Source organism: Anguilla anguilla, chromosome 7 (assembly GCF_013347855.1).
Source record: "Anguilla anguilla isolate fAngAng1 chromosome 7, fAngAng1.pri, whole genome shotgun sequence".
NCBI classification, from domain to species: Eukaryota; Metazoa; Chordata; class Actinopteri; order Anguilliformes; family Anguillidae; genus Anguilla; species Anguilla anguilla.
The window spans coordinates 18,276,156-18,296,745 of NC_049207.1; the positions used below are offsets into that span (position 1 = coordinate 18,276,156).

The following is a 20,590-nucleotide window of genomic DNA, read 5'->3' on the forward strand; positions in this document are numbered from 1 at the left end:
ACGCCTTTAAGTTAAAATTGAAGGGGCATTAGGTCAATATGTAAAATTTTGTGAAGTGAATGAATGAATGGCGGGTTGTATGCTTATATGAATGGATGAGTTAATGAGTCGGGGAATGAACAAATGAATGAGTAGCTGAATGAGTCAGTCCATCAGAGACGGGCTAAAGAGCCCTGTAATTGGATGTACTGCTTATTTGCTGCAGCCGTCGCCGTCCGTTGCTGGAGACTCACTCTGTCCCCTGTGGTGCGGCGTGTGTGTGTGTGTGCGCGTGCGTGCTTGCGTGTGTGTGTGTGTGTGTCTGCAGCATCCACAATGCAGTGATCTCCGTGTTCCAGAGGAAGGGCCTGGCGGACGGGGAGCTCTACATCCTCAATGAGGGGGTCAGGTGAGTCACACGAGCGGCCCTGCCTGTTTCCCCTGACGGGCTGACGGAGCCCAGCCACCGTCCCGCACCCCGAATCTGACCCCCCCCCCCCCCCCCCCCCCCCGCAGCACCGCGGCCTGCAGCCAGTCAGCGTCTGTCCTCGACTGACTCACACCTAAATTCAAGTTCAATTCGGTTCAGTTTCATTCGTACAGTGGTTTTTACAGAGTTACGGAAGGCACTTTACAGGAAAACAGGAAATATCAAACATGAGGCAAGACCGAGCCTGAATCATCAAAAATCCGGCAAGAGAAGGTTGTGAGGGTTGTTGTTTTTCAACAATCCTCACAACAGTCACAGATTGTGAGTTTGGCAGTCACCAAACATTTACTTTTTGATCTGTATTCGTGAAGAAAAAAAAAAACAATTTTATTTATTGATTGGTCCAGTGTTAATAAGGACAGATGACCGAATCTGTGTGATGGATTAAATAAGTGTAATCTTCTAAAGACAAAATAGATGAGTGAACACGGAAGTCTGCCTCATGGGTGTGTAGGCTGACGCAGGGCTGTCCCAGAAAAATGAATAAGTAGAGATTGTGCGTTTGCAGTGTTAAAAATTTAGTTTGATCAAAGAAAATTAGTTTATATAGAAGAATGAAGGTGAACAAATAGAAGGCATTGATCTTGTGGAGGGTTTTCTTTATGTTGTTGGAACAGTCTGTTGCTGGGCCTGACACATAGGTTTGTGTATTAATATGGGCCTGACACATACTGTAGGTTTGTGTATTAATATGGGCCTGACACATACTGTAGGTTTGTGTATTAATATGGGCCTGACACATACTGTAGGTTTGTGTATTAATATGGGCCTGACACATACTGTAGGTTTGTGTATTAATATGGGCCTGACACATACTGTAGGTTTGTGTATTAAGATAGGCCTGACACATACTGTAGGTTTGTGTATTAAGATGGGCCTGAAACATACTGTAGGTTTGTGTATTAAGATGGGCCTGACACATACTGTAGGTTTGTGTATTAATATGGGCCTGAAACATAGGTTTGTGTATTAATATGGGCCTGAAACATACTGTAGGTTTGTGTATTAATATGGGCCTGAAACATAGGTTTGTGTATTAATATGGGCCTGACACATACTGTAGGTTTGTGTATTAATATGGGCCTGACACATAGGTTTGTGTATTAATATGGGCCTGACACATAGGGTTGTGTGTAAAGATGGGGCTCACACATTGTATCCTCTCTGGTCGGTGCACTTTGGTTTGTTTTAACTGTGAAGCGATATTGAATCTCTTTTGAGGTCTAGCGTTAATCTTTGTATCTCCATCAGGAAGCGGAAAGTTAGTCCTTCAACGCCCACGCACATTCAAAAGAAATACTTACACAAACCACAAGCGCCTGTGCACAACAATGTATGTGGTGAGCTTACATTTGTTCAGCTGTCTGAGAATACAGAGTGTTTGGTTTATTTCAGTTCAGTCTTTACCAGGCCTTGAACCCCTGCCAATTTGCATTCATTCTATTATATTATGTATTATACTTTAATACATTAACAATATAATTTCAATGTAATGTCTATGCGTGAGTGTCTGTACCTGTGTATGTTTGTGTGGGCATGCATAGGTATTCATGTGTATGAGCACATGAGTTGTCCATGTGTGTGTTACTGGCATGTCTGTTGGGGTGCTTGTGTGAGTGTGAGTGTGTGTGTGTGTGTGCGTGTGTGTGGTGTCTGTGTCTGTGTGCATTGGCAGGAATGTGTGTTTGCATATGCTGTGCACAACTGCATTTACATGTATAACTTACATGTACATATTGTGTGTACATATCTGTGTGTGTACAGTATGCTTGTAAGATTGCGTGCATAGATAGGTGTGGGTGTGTGTGTGTACATGTGTATGTATGTGTGTTTGTGTGTGTCTGTGTATGCGTGTATGTGTGTGGATGGGTATATGTGTGCATGTTAGAGCGTGCATTACTGCCTGCATGTATGTGTGTATGTGTGTGCCTGTGTGTCTCTGTAAGAGTGTGTGGGCAGGCTGGGTGTGTGAACCCTAGCATGTATGCCGATTTCCTCTATGATAAGAAGTGATGCTGACGGATGGATGTGTCACTGAGCTGAGCTGAGCTGGGAGGTCCAGGGTGGCGGGGGGGGGGGGGGGGGGAGGGAGCTGCAGACAGGTGGCTGAGGCACGTCTCACATTATCAGCCTAGACCAGACTGGAGGGGGGGGGCAGCCTCGTTGCTAACGGGAACAGGGTGCATGTGACCACTGGGAATCAAGCACTGACCCCCCCCCCCATAAAGTCAGTGCTGGGCATAGGCCTGAGTCACTGCTGGAATCCATTAAAGCATATATACTGGAATACAATTAAGCAAGTTAATTATAAATGTTAAGGTTGCTTGGCTTTCCGGGCTGGGAATGGTTGCAGAGGGTTTTGAATGGGGGGTGGGGGTGGGGGGAAGGGTGGCACAGTAAGGAGGAATAGCTAGTTTTTCTATCTCTTTTTTCTCTTCAGACCAAAACTTAACCATCAGAAATCCAGCAAGTGAGAATTGTGAGGATTGCTGATTTTTGTTAACAAAAAGATTTTTTCAAAAACGTCAGAAACTTTCACTCAAGCTCTTAACAGATTACTTTCCATATGTTGAGATGCTGTAAGGACAACGAATGTCTTGTTGCTGTTGCCTACTGTCGGCAGTTCAGACTTCTTGTACATCCTTTGCACTGGTAGTCAGGAAACTTCAAACAGAACAGAGCAAAGGTTGTGGCATGTCACTGAGCATCACACTCTCTTGCTGCACTCAAAGAATGTTTCCTCGCGTTGGGTGGCTGATTTCTTTGATACCCGCGTTGTTACAGCGCGGAGTCGTTTATTTAATGTGTTCACAGTGAATCATGCAGCATATGGTGTGCAATAATATTTTATTTACATCAAACAAACTTTGTCAGCTGCGAATCATAGAAGAAATTAAAACATTAATTACAATAGTGAAAACAAAATCACGATGACACTGCAAAAAACACATTTTTTTATAAACTCATTATAATGTGTGGTAAAAAAAAAGAAACCCTTTTTTGTATGTGCAGCTGTTGTAATTTCCTGTGGAGGTACCTGTCCAAACATGATGCAGCGAGGGGCGTGTGATTCACAGATAGGGCGCCTCTGAGCACACTGTGGAGCTGCAGTAATGAGATCCGCGGTGGCCTGTTTAAAAAAGAGGAAAACCCACACTGCACGCCACATTTATTGGGCTTTTAATGAGGCTAATTGATCTCACTATTGTGGGGAATTTAACATTATTCTTTTATTGTTTCTCTTTGTGGAACTTCTCTTTTGTTTAAGTACTCGGATCGATGACAGTACTGTCAGCTGTTTCTCTCAGGGGGCAGGGATGAAACTGCTTTAGCAGCAGGGTAGAAAACTCTGCCCTCTCTGTTCAGATCTAGCATCTTTTTAAAAGCAAGGTGGACACTCCACCCCCTTCTCATTTTTAAACTTTATTCGGGCAGGTGGAAAGCAGAGAGGGCCGCAGTCAGGGAAGGGAAGGTGTCGCGGCGGGGGATCAAACCCCCGGTCTCGTGGGGGCGCTTGTGTACGGTCTGAGGCAGCCGTCCCGCGGGCTGCACCACACCACTCGCCCACTCCTGCGTCCCTGAGCGGATGGCTTTTCTTTCGGGTCAGAGCTGTACGCCGTGTCTCTGCTACTGTTTTTTTTCTTTTCTTTTTTTTTTTTTGACTCAGAGTAGTCAATACATCTCAGTTTGATGGGTCTGACCTATTCCAGCGAAGGTTCTCTGAGGGCAGGGAGACGGAGCCCTCCTGGGGAGGCCGGCCCGTCCGACAGCGCTCATCGCTAATGAGGGCTCGGGCCGTGACAGGCAGACTCCGGAGCTGACGCTAGGCAGGTAGCGCATCTGGCTCTGCCCTCTTGGCCTGATTTCCTGTATGGTTTTGAGTGTGTAGACGTGATCTCATCAAGAGAGGCCAGGAAGCAGGAAACGCCTGTCCCCGCTGTGCGCAGCATGGAGAAGGTCCCCCCCGACGACGTGTACCGTGTCCATTTGGGCTCGGGTTCGCTAGTTAGGGCTGAGGTCCGACACCTTTGGCGGAGTGAAAATGTTCAAGAGAGAAACGGCATTTTTTTCCCCTAGAGGGTTTGTTTGTTTCTGTTTTCTCTATGTGCTGATTCAGTTCTCTGCATCGTTTATGTGGGTCTGTCGAGCTCCGGGTTTCCAAACAGCCCCAGAAAGGCTCGGAGTGGCCAGAGAGGAGTGGGAGATTAGGGGGGAACAATGCAGGGATTGTGCCGGGGCCGTCTGGGTGAGACCCAGCTGGACAGTGATAAGTGCTAATCAGCTTGCCTCTCATGCAAGGTGTTTACTGTAACCAATTTGTTTGGTTGTTTTGTTTTTGTTTTTGGTTTCCTCGTGTTCTAGTTTAGCGAGGAAATACTGACCATGTGACTGTCTGACTCTCGCTCTCTCACGCATTAATGTTGTGAGTTCCAAAAACACAGGGGAACAGATACCTGCCAAATTTTGTTACAACAATGCTGATTACTGCAACAACCTGTCTGACCTTTGCAACAACAAAATTTAGTTCTGATACAGCTGGCAAATCGCTACGACAACCAGACAATTTTCCTTTTCCTTCTTTCTGCAAGATGTGAACCTACTGAAAATCTGTGTTTCAGTTGGACCCAATAATAATTTTTTGTCATTTTTAAATTAATTATCCGTATAAAAAAGAAATATTCTGAATACTGCTGTGGCTAATCTTCTTGCTATAATGGATATATATATATATGTGTGTGTGTATTTTTTTTTTTTTTTTTTTTTTCAAACAATGCTGACAAAAAATAATTGAAATGCTGACTGAATCTGACCTAGATTCAATCAAAATTTGCCCTAAACATGAACTTTCAAATGTTGTAAATACTGATAACTGTTTTCTTCTGACACAGACACGGTTTGGCAAGTCAATTTTGGTGATTGCTGAACTTTCCAAATAGTGTTTTTGAAGAAAAACACATTTATAAAGGTTAAGGGCAAACGTTGATTGAGTCAAGTCTGTCGTAAAAGTGATTGCACATGCATGAAGTGTTGAGATGCATATCAGGTCTGAGTTTATATTTTTGATCATACTCTCCAGAAAGATTATGATCTGTCAGCCTAAGCTTTCTGACAGTTAGCTGTCCTTTTTCTTCAGGCAGCTGCTGAAGACGGAGCTGGGGTCCTTCTTCACAGAATATCTCCAGGTAAAGAGTTTAACCCTACACAGTGTGGCTGGCCTCACTGGCTTGAAAACAATGAACGGTAGCAGTAAAGATGAACAGTTTCCTGTTTATTTGTGCCATGGGTTTTTTAACTACCTGCTTCTCCATCCTATTGTGTTTTCCAGAACCAGCTTCTCACAAAGGGCATGGTCATTCTAAGGGACAAAATTAGGTTTTACGAAGGTATGTATGGAAAGTAAGCTACTCACTGTATAGGTACTGCCGGTATGCTATTCTGTGTCGAATCACTAGCACATAGGAACTTACTTTAAGAAAAAAGCCTCTGTCTGTGGTCCAAAGTGCACATGACAGGTGGTTGGGTCTCTCACCACCGAACAGAAGGAGACCTAACAGTCCAGCTGTAATCCAGGTGTGAAGGCAGATGTGCGGTTATTGAGTATGTGGTGTGGAGCTGTGATTCTGGGGCTGCTGTGCAATCTGAATGTGTTCTCCCTCCCTTGCCACTGAAGTTTGTGCGTGTTTGGGCATGCCGTTCCTGGAAAGCTGCTGTGGACTTATTTATTCCCCATCACTGCGCTTTATAGGCTGAATTATCCAAATCATTTATTCAGATTGACAGTTCTCACACTTCCTGTGAACGACAAAACCTCAGATCAAAGCTGACCTTTCGCACTAAATATTTACTGCTCTGTGTGTTTTTTGGGGGAATGCAGTGTGGTAAATGTACAGGTCAGCGACTAATTGGACTAATTAAACTGATGGTGAGGGGAGGCAGGAGGAGGAGATTGCATAGAGCAACATTCAGAGCACACACCAGCCCCTCCTGGTGCTCAGCTTGGCAGCTCTGGCCCCAGATCCAGTGATCTTTTCTGAGAATTCCCACATGATTCAATTAGTGGGCCTTTTTCTACTTTTTCTACACTGACTGCAGCCTCAGAACAGCACTAATGGTGCAGACAGGACCAGAGGAGACCGTGTGGGGGAAGCCTGTGTGCATTTCTGCTAAAAAGGATTCTTTAAGCACAAACTGCACAGCCCCGAACCAGTCACTGCTCCCCAGTGTTGGAAGCTGTCTGCGTTGTAATTGATGGTTCTATGCCGGCTGTCAGTTTGGTTTCTGGGTAATTGCTGCAGGCTGACTGTCAGTCTGAGTTCTCGTTCATTGTTGTGTGCTGCTTATCAGTTTGGATTCTGGTTAACTGCTGCGCGCTGGCTCTCAGTCTGGCGTGTAGGTATCGCTGGTGGCTGGTTCAAAGGGTGATTTCTGCGCGCGGGCTATCAGCTGTGGGATCTGAGGCCGCTTTGCGTTCTGCGTCACGGGCTCAACCGCCGAAAAAACAGGGCGGTTTCTTTATGAGTAAAACCTGTCCCACAATAATAAAGGAAATACTGCAGACCTACAGCTACGTACATTACGCCTTTTGCCCGCAAGACACACTCTTCTCGTCTCGCTGTCATTTCTGTCTCATGATCGCGACACTGAGATAGGGGCCCCCGGGCGTTTTATTCATTGTGTGAATTGGCATTGTTTAGTCAGGGGGAGATTTCTCACAAAAGACGGCTTTCAAAGGCCGCCGTGCCCTCCGTCCTGGCCCCAGACGTGTGGCTAATCTGCATGTGGTGGGCTTTCTGCAGGTCAGAAGTTGCTGGACTCTGTGGCAGAGACCTGGGACTTCTTCTTCTGCGACGTCCTGACCATGCTGCAAGCGATTTTCTACCCTGTCCAGGTACAGTCATCCAGGGTGTTTGGACTGAAAGTCTGGCTGAAAGCACGTACTACAGAACCAGTCTGAGCCAGTGTAGAATCAACAAACCCAAGACACTGCAGCGCAGAACATTCCGGCATGCCACTGTCCATTATGGGACATTCCAATAACGAGCATTCCCACGTGAACTTGTGTGTGTGTATGTGTGTCTATGTGACGGTGTGCGTGTGTGTGACAGTGTGTGTGTGCGTGTGTGTGTGTGTGTGTGTGTGTGTGTGTGTGTGTGTGAGAGAGACAGCGTGTATGTGTGTGAGAAAGAGAGAGACTGTGTGTGTTTGTGTGTGACAGTGTGTGTGTGTGTGTGTGTGTGAGAGACAGTGTGTGTGTGTATGAGAGAAAGAGAGGGACGGTGTGCGTGTGTGTGAGAGACAGTGTGTGTGTGTGTGTGTGTGTGTGTGTGTGTATGTGCGTGTGTGTGTGTGTGTGCGTGTGTGTGTGTGAGAGAAAAAGAGAGACAGTATGTGTTTGTGTGTGACAGTGTGTATGACGGTGTGTGTCTCTCTGCAGGGTAAGGAGCCCTCTGTGCGTCAGCTGGCACTGCTGCACTTCCGTAACATAATCACCCTCAACATAAAGCTGGAGGATGCGCTGTCCCGCCCCCGCGCCCGCGTCCCCCCCTCCATCATACAGATGCTGCTCATTCTGCAGGTAACTACTGACGCACCTCTGAAATAAGTTCTCAACCAAGGAACTACTGACGCACATCTGTAATGAGTGCTCAACAGAGAAACTACTGACGCACCTCTGTAACGAGCGCTCCGCAGAGAAACTACTGACGCACCTCTGTAGTAAGTGCGAGAGAGAAAAAGACAGGGCTGAGTCATTTCTCTTCAGAGTTCATCAAGAGAATTCATGTTCCCTGGTGGCTGAACCACACTCACAGATTAGACACTGAGGCAGTGCGGCCAGCTGCTACGAATGTTCTCCTCTGCCCCCCACTGCCCCCCTCTGTTCTCCTCTGCCCCCTACTCCCCCCTGCTGCCCACCCCCGACTTTGAATTTACCCAACTTTAGTATACTGATTCTCAATAGGAGGGTGACTTGCCCAATGTGAACGAGCATTACGTGACTAAGAATGAAAGTTAGTTGATGGAGAAAGTCAGGAGAAAAATGTCCTGTAATTTTAGCGAGCATTCTTTTGGATAAATAAAAAATCGTTGACTCCTGACAGAGTGCCCACGGAGCTGAACAAAAGCCGGTCTGTAGTGCTGTGTGTTGGTGCTTTTGTGGCTCTCCTGAGAGGGAGGGGGGAACATGCTTAGTCAGTGTGGAGACAGGAATGCTTGTTCTGTTCTGTTCATTAAAAAATAAAATTCATTTAGACGCACCATCCAGTGGCACCACAGCCATTGATGCTGTTCAGGCTTTAATGTTGTTTTCTTTTATCTGATTGTGAAGCACAGAGCAGGTGCAGAGTATTCACAGGGCTGTCTGGAATCTGATCTGCAATGAGAACTGACACTTGTGAGCAAATGCATTGAGACGTACAGAAATACATGAACAAAATAGTGTATGAGCCGCATAATGCTCTCAGAACTGCCCTGCTCTGCCCCCCACTGATTTTGGGAGAGGAGGGGTTACAGACTGTGCAGAGTGTGATGGATGGTCCATCATAGATCCCAGATGGGGTTTGATTGGATGAAGGCAAGGGAGAGTTTTTAAGGCTTGTTGACAGGGAAAAAGAAATACAGTACTAGTGAGAACACATTGGAACACATGTAAGCACTTATCTACCATACGACACAGCATGAGATGTGATCCCCAGTTGTGATGCAGTGGTGTGGTGATCCTTCAAAATGGCGTGATGAGCTCTGGCTTTTGAGACTGAATCTGTCTGCAGTAAGGAAGGTCCTTTTCCCATGTTCCAGTTCTGTCTGCTACACAGCTCTTATGGTGACTTGTGGGTAATTGGGGCTCTGCTGGCTGGTAACTCTTCAGTTGACCTGTATAAGTAGGTCTGCTTAGGCCAGAGCCCCCCTGTTCGGGGAGTCTGGGACTGAATTTGCCTGAGGGAGTGACTGGGTCAGGAAATGGCAGTTAATGGTGCTGATAAAGGCTCTTCTCTGTCCCAGCCGCTGTGTACGCTGGACTGAGGGGAGGGCGGGGGGGCGTTCCCACTCGTCATCTGCGTGATGGGGGGAGGCGGCGTTCCCAGAGCTCTGCGTGTAATGGACAGCCTCAAGACCCGCCCCTTTTTCCTTGTGCGGGTGTGGAGTCGCAGGATAATAATTTAACAGTTGGGCAGTGGGCGACGTGCAAGTATGACAGCCAATCACAACACGTGGGTTAGCCCGTCACCCATAGGTCTCTACACTGAGACACCGCACATTACCCTGCAGGGCCAGTCTGATCCACCGTGCTGGTCTGCAGCAGTGAGTCTGCAGAGCGAAGGGGAGTGACATTAACCAAGCGGTTCTCCTCCCTGTGCAGCGCAGACGCCCGTACGGGACCGTGTGCTACGCTGGTTCCTATGGTAACCCTCTCACTCGGGGGGCGTGACAGCTAACTAACAGCAGGCTGCCAGTGGGCCTGCTGAGAGGCGGGGCCTGCTTTCCGAGGGCCAGGAGCATGTGACTGCAGTTTGACCGGGGGCCAGTAGGCCTGCAGAGGCGGAGGGGAAGGTGGGCGGGGAGGTGTGGGATGTGGGTTCTCAGTCTCATGCTCCGCTCCTCTCTCAGTGACCGCACGAGGGGGTGGTGGAAGATAGGCTGTGGCCTCCCGCTGGGTGGGAACCAGAGTCTGAGGAGCGGGGGGTGCGGGGGGGAGTGTTCTCAGAAAGGACCGGTGGGCCACTGCCTCCCTGCTTTTATGTTTTTCTCTAACGGGGTCCGGAACAGAGGCGCTTTCCCGCCTTTCAGTGTGGGTTCCGTCGCTGTATCCTGTCTCACGCTCTCCTCTCATTTCCATTCGGTGTGAATTTGCACAACTTCAGTATGTTGACTCTCAATAGGAGGGTGACTTGCCCAATGTGAACGAACATTACGTGACTAAGAATGAAAGTTAGTTGATGGAGAAAGTCAGGAGAAAAATATCCTGTAATTTTAGCGAGCATTCTTTTGGATAAATAAAAAATCGTTGACTCCTGACAGAGTGCCCACGGAGCTGAACAAAAGCCGGTCTGTAGTGCTGTGTGTTGGTGCTTTTGTGGCTCTCCTGAGAGGGAGGGGGGAACATGCTTAGTCAGTGTGGAGACAGGAATGCTTGTTCTGTTCTGTTCATTAAAAAATAAAATGCATTTAGACGCATCATCCAGTGGCACCACAGCCATTGATGCTGTTCAGGCTTTAATGTTGTTTTCTTTTATCTGATTGTGAAGCACAGAGCAGGTGCAGAGTATTCACAGGGCTGTCTGGAATCTGATCTGCAATGAAAACTGACACTTCTGAGCAAATGCTTTATAATGTATAAAAATACATGAATAAAATATTGCTCTCAGAACTAAGTTATATACATAATTTGCATACAGTACTGTGCAAAAGTCTTAGGCACCTGTAAAAAAATGCTGTACAGCTAAGATGCTTTCAAAAATAATGAAATGAAAGGTTATAAATATAATATAAAAAGCAGTAAATAGTTAAAAACTAAATAAAATGAATGTTTGGTGTGACCACCCTTTGCCTTTAAAACTACATCAATTCTCTTAGGTACACTGTCCACAGTTCTTCTGCAGATTTTGGCTGTTTCGCTCTCTTCTGGCTCTCCAGGTAATCCCAGAGACCCTTGATCAAGTTTTTATCTGAAAAGTAGTGCCCTTTTCTACTGACACACTAATGCAGAAAACAAAAAATAAACATCTAAGACCAAATATATACTATATATTATATTTTTAAAGCCTAAGACTTTTGCACAGTACTGTATATCCGTATATAACTGTACAGTGCTCGCAAAATCTGCGATATGTACACAGTATTGTTCTAGGGAATATAGGTCAGAAGAAAAAGAACCAATCTGGTTAATATGTCGACAGATTTTGCCCTTTGATAGATGTGGAACAACCGCTCAACTTCCTGCATGGGCCCACACCCTGTGCCTTATGCAGATGAGAGCAAAGCTGCCTCACAAAGCACTGCGATAACAATCAACCTTTACTGGGTCATTACACAGCGACCAGGTAGGTCAAAGATAATCACGCCGAGACCCCTGACGGCTCGTTTCCAGGCAGCAGAGAAGGTGTTGAGAAACTGCAGATCTCTGCCCATTACCAGAATGCATCGCCTCAGTGACTCTGAGTTTTAAACATACTATGTTGTTCATGTGCTGAGAAAAACACACGCTAGTACCATGACTCACTAACCAGAAAACAAGCCGTGAGTGTAAAGAAAGACACACGAAACAAGGACAATGCTCCCCAAGCAGCCTCCTCTGCATGATATTTTAATTGTAAGTGAGAGGCAGGGTGATTATTCAGAAACCCAAGTTTTGGCTTGACGGACGACAGATCAATGGGTGGAAAAGTGCGGATCAGCACGAGCCGTTCCAAAAAAAGTAAGGCAGGATTTCATCGGGATAAGAGCTCGGTGAGGAGCCCTCTCGGACAGCGGCGGGACGGAGCTCATCTTCATATCAAAGACCCGTCGTTTGCTTTTATGAAGCTCGGGGCACGGGTGCCGATTCACGCTCGGCACGGACCTCTGACTTCCTCCAAACACCGAAACCGACACCTCCTGTTTGAAGAGCCGGGGTGAGGGCGTAGAGCGCCGCCCTGGCCTGGCTGGGTGCTCCCTTTCATCTGCAGGAAGGCGGGGGAGGGGTGTGATGTCTTCCATTGTTTTTCAGGTTACTGCACGTGACCACGCTGTCTGTGTCTGTTGTGCACTCTCGGTTACCTTTTGTAAAATGTGTTTCATTTTGGGGCTGCGCCACTCTGCTGAAACACTGGCCTTTTGTTTAGTGAGACACCCCACGCATATAGCCGCCGGTGCTAATGGTGGCTAGCAGCTTTGCCTGCAGGGCCGTGCACAGCTGGTCATAATGCCCTCTGAGGAATTTCAGTCGGCAGGATGGCCACAGCGCCCTCTCTGTTTGATTGGGTGCCTGCAGTCTGTGTGCACCAGGTGTTCCTGATGAATTTTCTTCTGATACAATAACTGCACAGAAGTGTGTTGTGTAATAGTTAGGGAAGTGGGTTTGTAACTTTGAGGATGTAAGATTCTCGGGTGGGGAAGTACCTTTGTTCCCCTACTTACTTAACCTGAGATGCTTCAGTAAATATCATGCTATATAAAGAATGTTCTTGATAAGGAATGTTCTGCTAAATGCTAAAATGTTAAAGTGGCAGAGGTTAGGAGCATGTTCCCATTTCACGATGATGAGATGGACCTGTGTGTATGAACCGCCATTCTCTTCTCTATTGAGGGTTCAGGCAAATCTGAATGGCATGTGCTGAATTTGAGACCATTATCCAGCTCTATGAGTGCTTTCCAGGAACTCCCTCTCACCATAACCCCCCCCCCCCCACCATCTTATTATCGCTGTTATTTACCCAAGCAGAGAATTCACAGCCTGGGGCTGTTCCCCACACCCTAACACAGAGCACTAGGGCCTGTGGCACACTATGCACAGGGGACAGAGGAGAAGGGGGGGGGGGGCGGAGGCAGGCTACTCTTGGGGGCTTAAGTGGACCCGATGGGGTCTGGGGTCGCTTTTGTATGTCATCTCATAGATGGTCGTTTCCCATAGGGTCGTTGGGTTCGTTTTCTGTTGTTTTTTTAGTCACGCAACGGGGTTCAGGAAAAAGACAGACCACCCACTGGATGCAGGAATGTTCGCACTTTGAGCTGATGTGGTTGTGTGCAAGATGGCAGAAGAGGGTTCAACAAAAACTTGTTTATTTCCAGCTGAGCTGATCTGTGTTTCCTGCATTCACAGATTTTAAAAATCTCATTAACGCATTACCTTAGTGGCTCGTCCAGCAAAGGCCTACTGTTTGATGTTTTCTCGGTCACGTGGGTAAGGGCTTTTCTTCTACCGTGTTCAGTGGACCGGGGAATGACAGAATACAAAGGGGATGGGAGAGGAGAGGTCTAACATTGAGTAACATCCTCCACTAAGTAGCAGTGAGCAGCATCTCTTAGCAGCCATGTTTCTGCCCCAGCCTGTTTGCTCTGGTGTAATGGATAAGATATGTGGTCCTCTGTACAATGGCTGCACAGCTCAGCTGGTGGACTACAGAGCTAAAAGGAGCAGTGATTGGCTGCCCACATTTTGTTGGACATGAATGCGTGTCCAGGCCCTCCTGAATTCATGAAGTATGTTGTGGCAACAGACTACACTTACTGTATAACTAAGATTGGGTGCTTGAAATTGGAGGTTTATTACAAAAACAGGGGCCACCAAGTTGTTTAAAAAATTAGGGTGAAAAAATAGCTCAGTACAGGGTTGCTACATTACACTAGTGTGACTGTTAGACCCTCAGTTGGCAGTTGAAAGACTAGCGGTTGGATGTTTCAGGTGGTTATTCAGTCCTGTACTGACTGTGCTATGCCCCAGTCTTACCATTTACTCCAGTAGCAGAGCACAACTGTACAAAGGAAATTAGCCATTTGTTATTATTTCAGTATCTGTCCTGCTAGTTGTTTGTACTGTACTGCAAAGCACATTCACTCAAGCATGTCAGCAATTAACCAGCTTTTTGTGATGCAATGGAAAAAACACAGGGTCAGCATGGCTGCGGTTGTTGTGAGGTTTATTCAGGTTATTCCAGTGTTGTGTTGGCGCGTGATTACAACTAACCCACCGTGACTTCATGCATCACTGCTCAAATGTATTTGCCTGTCCTTGGACAGAAAAAAAAGCTATTTTTCAAATATTTATTTTTGATTAATTTATTTTTATTTATCTATCAAGGGGTCCAAACTCAAATGAATTTTCCCAGATGGTGTATTTATGTATTTATAAATGTATTTAATTCAGCTGATTTACTGTGGAGAATTAATTAGGTTTCATGCTGTTGGTGAGAATGCATTAGTGTGGCAGACTTGTTGCTGAGTGCCAAGTTCTGTAGATGCTCTTTTGCACATGTCCAAAGCAAGTGAACAGTCACCCATTTGAACTGTGGGTCCTAATAACAAGCCTGAGAAAATCTGAGGTACTCACCTGGAAACCCTTTTCCCGAAGAACCTATTTTGTACATAAATACAAATTTTTGAGTTTGTTTAATTTCACATAATTTTGCATACATATACATCCACATGAATAATTCATGAATGATGTAATTGCACCCCAAGTTAAAATAATAAAATGTTCTGTGTCAGGACAAATGTGATTGTTATCATTTTGTCCAATTTAGAAAAATATATTCTTAGGAAGTCATTTGTAAAATTCCCAACATTTAGAGCTGGCTCTGCTGGGGTGTAGTGTAGCCAGTCTGTATCACCTAAGGCCAGATGCTCAGTATGGAAAAATCAGTGATTGCTTTATTTTGGAGTGGTTTTTGGGGGTCTTGTTTTTAAAGCAATACAGTGCATTTGTGAAGCTCCGTACTGGTGCCCCAGCTGGTCTCTGTCTGGCCCCTTTTCTCCTGGCCTCAGAAGCTTCCTCTCTCTGGCAGGTGAGAGATAGGACGTAGAGTCATAGTGTCAGCGTTCTGCAAAACTATCAGCCGTTGTCAGCGTGCAGCTCAGAGAGCACTATGGAGAGAGTGAGATTGAAATAGAAGAGGAGAGAGAGGAGGAGGAAGAGAGAGACAAAGAGAGAGTGGCCAGGATGTTCTCTACACACCTCTGTACCTCTGTGGGGCCCCTCCAGGGTTTGGTTTCTTTTCTGCTTCACTAACATGATAAAAAACACCCCAGAGTCCGGAGTGCTACAGAGACTCGTAAGTGCTCGGCAGCGTATGGGTAACCCGTGATACTGAATTGAAACTGCGGGGCGAAGTTTTTCAAACTAAAATTGGAGCTAAACATGACCCAAATTTAAGTCTTCTGTATTGTTTCAGTGAACTATGTACAGAGCAGACAAGGTCCCACAGCCAGAGTAGCGCCTTTCAGAAAGTCGTATGAATGTAAGTATTCAAAAGAATATGAAATTAAGTTTTAAATGTGCATTTTGTCTGCAAGAATTTGCTTAGCTTTCATTCACTCACAGAATCTAGAAAATCTATGGCCAAAAATCTGATTTTATGAGAATTATGTAGATTTGAAGTGTGACGTGTGTTAAAGGTGTTTTCAATAATGGGTGTGCATCTGTTAGAGAATGACCAAACCGCATTCCTTAGGAACAGAACAGGCGGTAGATCAGGGGAGAGAAGGAAAGGAGGTTAGGAGCACTGTGGAGGGGTGTTGCCAGGAAACCACACCTGTCCTTGGTGCGCTCACTCACTGTGCCCACGTGGCCCTCTGACACACTTTCCTGTGTGATGGAACATGCGTGCGTGCGTGCGTGTGTGTGTGTGTGAGTGGGTGAGTGAGTGAGTGAGTGAGTGTGTGTTTATTTATGCGCGTGTGTATATGTGCGTGTGTATATGTGCATGTGCTTGTGTCTGCGCGAGTGTACGCGCGTGCAGATGTGTGTTTCTGTGGGCTTACTGACGCGTGTGGGGGTTTGACGGAGCACGGCTAGTGGAAGCGGATGTCTGTGTGTGTGAGAAACTGGGAAGTGAAAGAGCTCTGAGTAAGGAGAAAAGAGCCAGTGAAAGGACTAGAGGAGATCCCCTGTGAGACCCACGTGCGTCACTCACCCATCTCAAGGGCCGTTTTGTTTCATCTCTGTGAGGAACTGACATCACTGCACACTCATCCTCGCTTTCATGCTCTCCGGTGGAGCCTGCTGAGGTGTAGCCTGCAGCGAGACTCTCTCATTTAGATCTCCCATAACTCTCAGTGAACAATAAGTATTAGAACACGTCCATGCTGTGAGACCCTTCCATGTACAAAAGCTACCTCTCCCCCCATCTTCATTCATTCGCACTCCAAGCAACCATCACTCTCGACATGGCGCAATGTAAATGAATCATTGTATGGAGTCCGACTCCCAGGAGGAAGTGGAGTGGAGGGCATCATCACTTAAACATAACTCAGACAGCGTGACTTTCATTGAGCGTTTCCCCACTGTGTGCCTTTCATTAAGAGTTAGCACGTCTCTGCACCCCTCGGCTAAGTGTAGCGTTGTGGGAGTGGCACTCTGCCACAGCATGCTGCTCGCTGACGGTGCAGCAACATTACCAAGTAACACTTAAGTGCCATTGCACTGTTTATTTTGCATGTTACTGGCTTCCCCTCCATCCAGTTTCATGAGTTCTGTATCCAGGGTGGTTGAAATGCGAGGGGAGATTGGCTTTGTTGTAACTTGGATGCGACCCCTGAGACGTTGTATCTGCACAATCAGATTTACAAGACAGAGCCGCAACCTACTTCTTTTTTTAGTGTGCCGCTTGCTTTTTGAGCTTGTGGTATGACCTGAGGATGTGGGTTTGGGGGGGAAGGGGGCTTGCTCTCCTCAGTATTTTTTGGCTGACAGTTCTCAGAAAGCACGTCAAAAAATCGGAAATCTGCATTGACAGGGACTAGATTGGTGTAATCTCACAAATGGTGACAGAAACTGAGAAATCTCTGTGAAACTTCAAGTGTTTGCAGGAGAAAAAAGGGGAAAGAACGTCTGGTTAGGAAACATTTTAGAAATCTGAAGAAACAGGAACTGCTGATTGTCGCATCCTGCTGAAATGCTGGTGTTCACCCTCCTCACAATGCTGTACATTTGATATAGGCAGCAACCCCCTGTTCTCCAATCCTGCAGTCCTCTTTCACCTCAGTAGTGCTTTTCTCCCAGCTCCCACAGTAAATGTAATCCTCTACGGTCTACCAGCTGCACAGTAAATGTGGTCCTCTACGGTCTACCAGCTGTGCAGTAAATGTGGTCCTCTACGGTCTACCAGCTGTGCAGTAAATGTAGTCCTCTACTGTCTATCAGCTGCACAGTAAATGTAGTCCTCTACGGTCTACCAGCTGCACAGTAAATGTAGTCCACTACTGTCTACCAGCTGCATAGTAAGTGCAGTCATGCATGTAGTTGCTGTGCAGCTTAGTTCATGGGCCAGTACAGGATGTCCCAAACCTACTAGTGTGATAAATAGCTTCATTGTACCTTTGAGTAGGTTTTGAATAAAGGTTTCTACAGTAAATTTATAAGTCTGTGTTTCTGACACGGTGTCTTCCAGGGTGTCCATGAGTCTAAAGGTGTGAGTGATGACTACCTGAAGCTGGAGTCCCTCATTCAGAAGGTGGTGTCTCCGTACCTGGGCACGCACGGGCTCTTCTCCGATGACGGCACTATCATGCAGTGCTCCTGTGTGCTGGGTGAGGATCTCTACAAACGCACTCAGCTCCCATTCACTACAGACCAACAAACTCATCTCTCTGTAGATAAAACACACCTCTCAGTCCCTCTCTCCATAGTTTAAATACACCCTTTTTTTCTCATACTCTCTCTCTCTCTGTAGCACATACATACATCACTCTCACCCTCTGTAATTGAAACACACATCTCTCTCCCTCTATAGACAAAATGCACACTCTTTCTGTAGATAAACCACACATCTCTCGCTGCTGGGTGGGTCACTCGGGTAAAGTGCCACTTGTGGTGTATGAGTGAGCACCACGGTCTCAACAACCCCACAGGAATGGCCCATGATTGGCTTTGTGTCGCTCAGGGAAATGGGAACCAACACACTCACCCCTCTCTCCCTCTATAGACTAACACACTCATCCCTCCCTCCCTCTGTAACAAACTCACCCCTCTCTCCCTCTATAGACTAACACACTCACCCCTCTCTCCCTCTATAGACTAACACACTCATCCCTCCCTCCCTCTGTAGACTAACACACTCACCCCCTCTCCCTCTGTAACAAACTCACCCTTCTCTCCCTCACAGTCACAGTCATCCCCCTCTCTCTCTGTAACACACTCATCGCACTCTCCCTCTATAGACTAACATACTCATCCCCCTCTCTCTCTGTAACACACTCATCGCACTCTCCCTCTATAGACTAACATACTCATCCCCCTCTCTCTCTGTAACAAACTCACCCCTCTCTCCCTCTGTAGACTAACAGTCATCCCTCTCTCCCTCTGTAGACTAACAGTCATCCCCCTCTCTCTCTGTAACACACTCATCGCACTCTCCCTCTATAGACTAATAGTCATCCCTCCCTCTGTAACAAACTCACCCCTCTCTCCCTCTGTAGACTAACAGTCATCCCCCTCTCTCTCTGTAACACACTCATCTGTCTCTCTCCTGCTTTGCAGAGAAGCGTCTCCTAAGGCGCTGGCCCAAGCCCGGCGAGCCTTTGGCTAAGAACCCGGTGGTGCGCTCCAAGAGCTACAACATCCCCCTGCTGACGCCGGTGGTGGAGTACGACTCGGACGCGGGCTCGGTGGGCAGCGTGGGCATCCGCCGCCACTCGGTGTGCGAGATGACCTCGTGCGCGGAGGAGCCGGCCTACTCCAGCCTGGCCCCCAGCACGGACTCCGGCTCCAGGGCCTCCGTGGCCAAGCTCAGCCTGCCTGACGACCAGGACCCCCCCGCCCTGCCCGGAGCCGCCTGCGCCTCGGTCGGACTGTCCCCCCAGCCCTCCCCCTCCATCTTCTCCGAACTCTCCCCGGGACCCTTCCGCGCGGCCGAGGAGGAGGGCCAGCCGTCCCCCTCCAGCCTGACCCGGAACCCCTCCTCCCTCCCCAGCTGCTCCTCCAGCCCGGAGACCATCGTCGACCAGATCCTGGAGTCCATGGACTCTGAGCCGGAAGGCATCTTCATAGACTTCTCGCATCGCTGCTCAGACCCTCAGGGATACAGCAGAGACAATGGCAGACAGAGCGTGGTTTAGAGAGGGGACCCCTCGCGCGGCACGCCAAACTGCCCCCCCCCCCCAGTACACACACACCCTCCACCTTTCTACATCACACATTTTATAAAACTTTTTAAAAGCTTTGATAAACAAAAAGTGTTTTTTGAGGAGTTTGGTTTCTTGTTTCCATTTTGCTTTTGGTGTTGTTTCTAAGCTGAATGTTTAATGATGTTTAATTGGTGTTCCCTGTGCTAATGAGCTCGACAGTAGCGCTGTGAACAGGTCCAGGTCCCAGTCCAGTGAAAAGTGGGTTCTAATGTGATTCTGTGTCGGGGAGAGGGATGGAGGTGAGACATTGCATGGGGTTCTATGCCTGCGGGCCTCTCCCAGTTTAAAGTGTAGGATTGCTTGTCTTACTTGTGGTGGTCTAGTATCTTGATGCAGATGTAGTAATCAGGTGTGAATTGAGAAGAGGGCCTCCCCCTGGCTCTCCTGTGAAACATTTTGAAATTTTCCGTCCGATGGGGTGAGTCAAAAGCCTGATTGCTTTTTCACCCTTTATTTGTGACAGACGTTCTGAAGAACTTGGGATGGTATATTCTAAAATATAAATGATATATTATAATTAAAAGCATATGGATCCATTTAATATTCTTCGTATGAAGATATAAATGTTGTTGTTCTTTTTATGTTATGGGTCTAGTATTTAAATGAATATCATATTAAAACATTGTTTTATGGTGCATTCTGCCCCTGACCCTGCTAGAAGGTTTATACATTTTAAAAACACAATGTCTGAATTGTAAGAATAGAACAGTATTCATATTCAATTCAGTATTTATATTTTTAAGGTTATACCAGATATCAATGACAAGCATTTAATTAGGAATACAGTGACTGACAGATGAAGTAAATGTAAATCATTATGATTAATCACTTCTAAATTTATGAATAGTTGTTTCTTCCTTATTAAGTTAGTTGATCTAGTACACAAGAAGTGGTTTTTTATACACTTAAAAATTTTTTCATGTGTTTTATACGAGGGAGCTAAAAGCGCATGTATTTTACGCAGACATAACACTTTTTAAAGTGGTGCAGAGGTTTTTAACATAGTTTTAAATACATTTTTTGTTTCATCTTGCCAATTTTTGATCGGATTCAAAGTGATCTTCACTGTATATTATGATGTTGCTATCATTATTTATATGTGATTTTATATTTAAATTATGAAAGAAACTTCAAATCAACAAATACAAACTCCTGATATAAATCACTCTCACTGTGTACATTGGCGCTTATAATTAATTCAGTTCCTCCTCAGTCAACACAATCATATTTGAAGGATCAAGGCTGGTCCTTTGAGGCTGGGCCATTATCAGTACACAAGAATAAACATGATAAACTGCAGATTTA

The 20,590-nt window shown here is 46.4% G+C and overlaps 1 protein-coding gene across 5 annotated transcripts in view; it reads left to right on the plus strand.

Annotated features, from left to right (window-relative positions):
- Positions 1–20,590, plus strand: part of LOC118231999 (proline-rich protein 5-like) — a 35,686-nt gene extending 15,096 nt beyond the window's left edge. For all 5 annotated transcript variants that reach the window (XM_035426488.1, XM_035426491.1, XM_035426490.1 and 2 more), the window contains 7 exons: positions 308–388; positions 5,604–5,652; positions 5,796–5,853; positions 7,267–7,358; positions 7,905–8,045; positions 17,551–17,689; positions 18,639–20,590. In XM_035426488.1, coding sequence (XP_035282379.1) covers positions 308–388; positions 5,604–5,652; positions 5,796–5,853; positions 7,267–7,358; positions 7,905–8,045; positions 17,551–17,689; positions 18,639–19,216 — 1,138 coding nt within the window. In that variant the 3' untranslated portion in view covers positions 19,217–20,590. The remainder of the gene's footprint in view (positions 1–307; positions 389–5,603; positions 5,653–5,795; positions 5,854–7,266; positions 7,359–7,904; positions 8,046–17,550; positions 17,690–18,638) is intronic.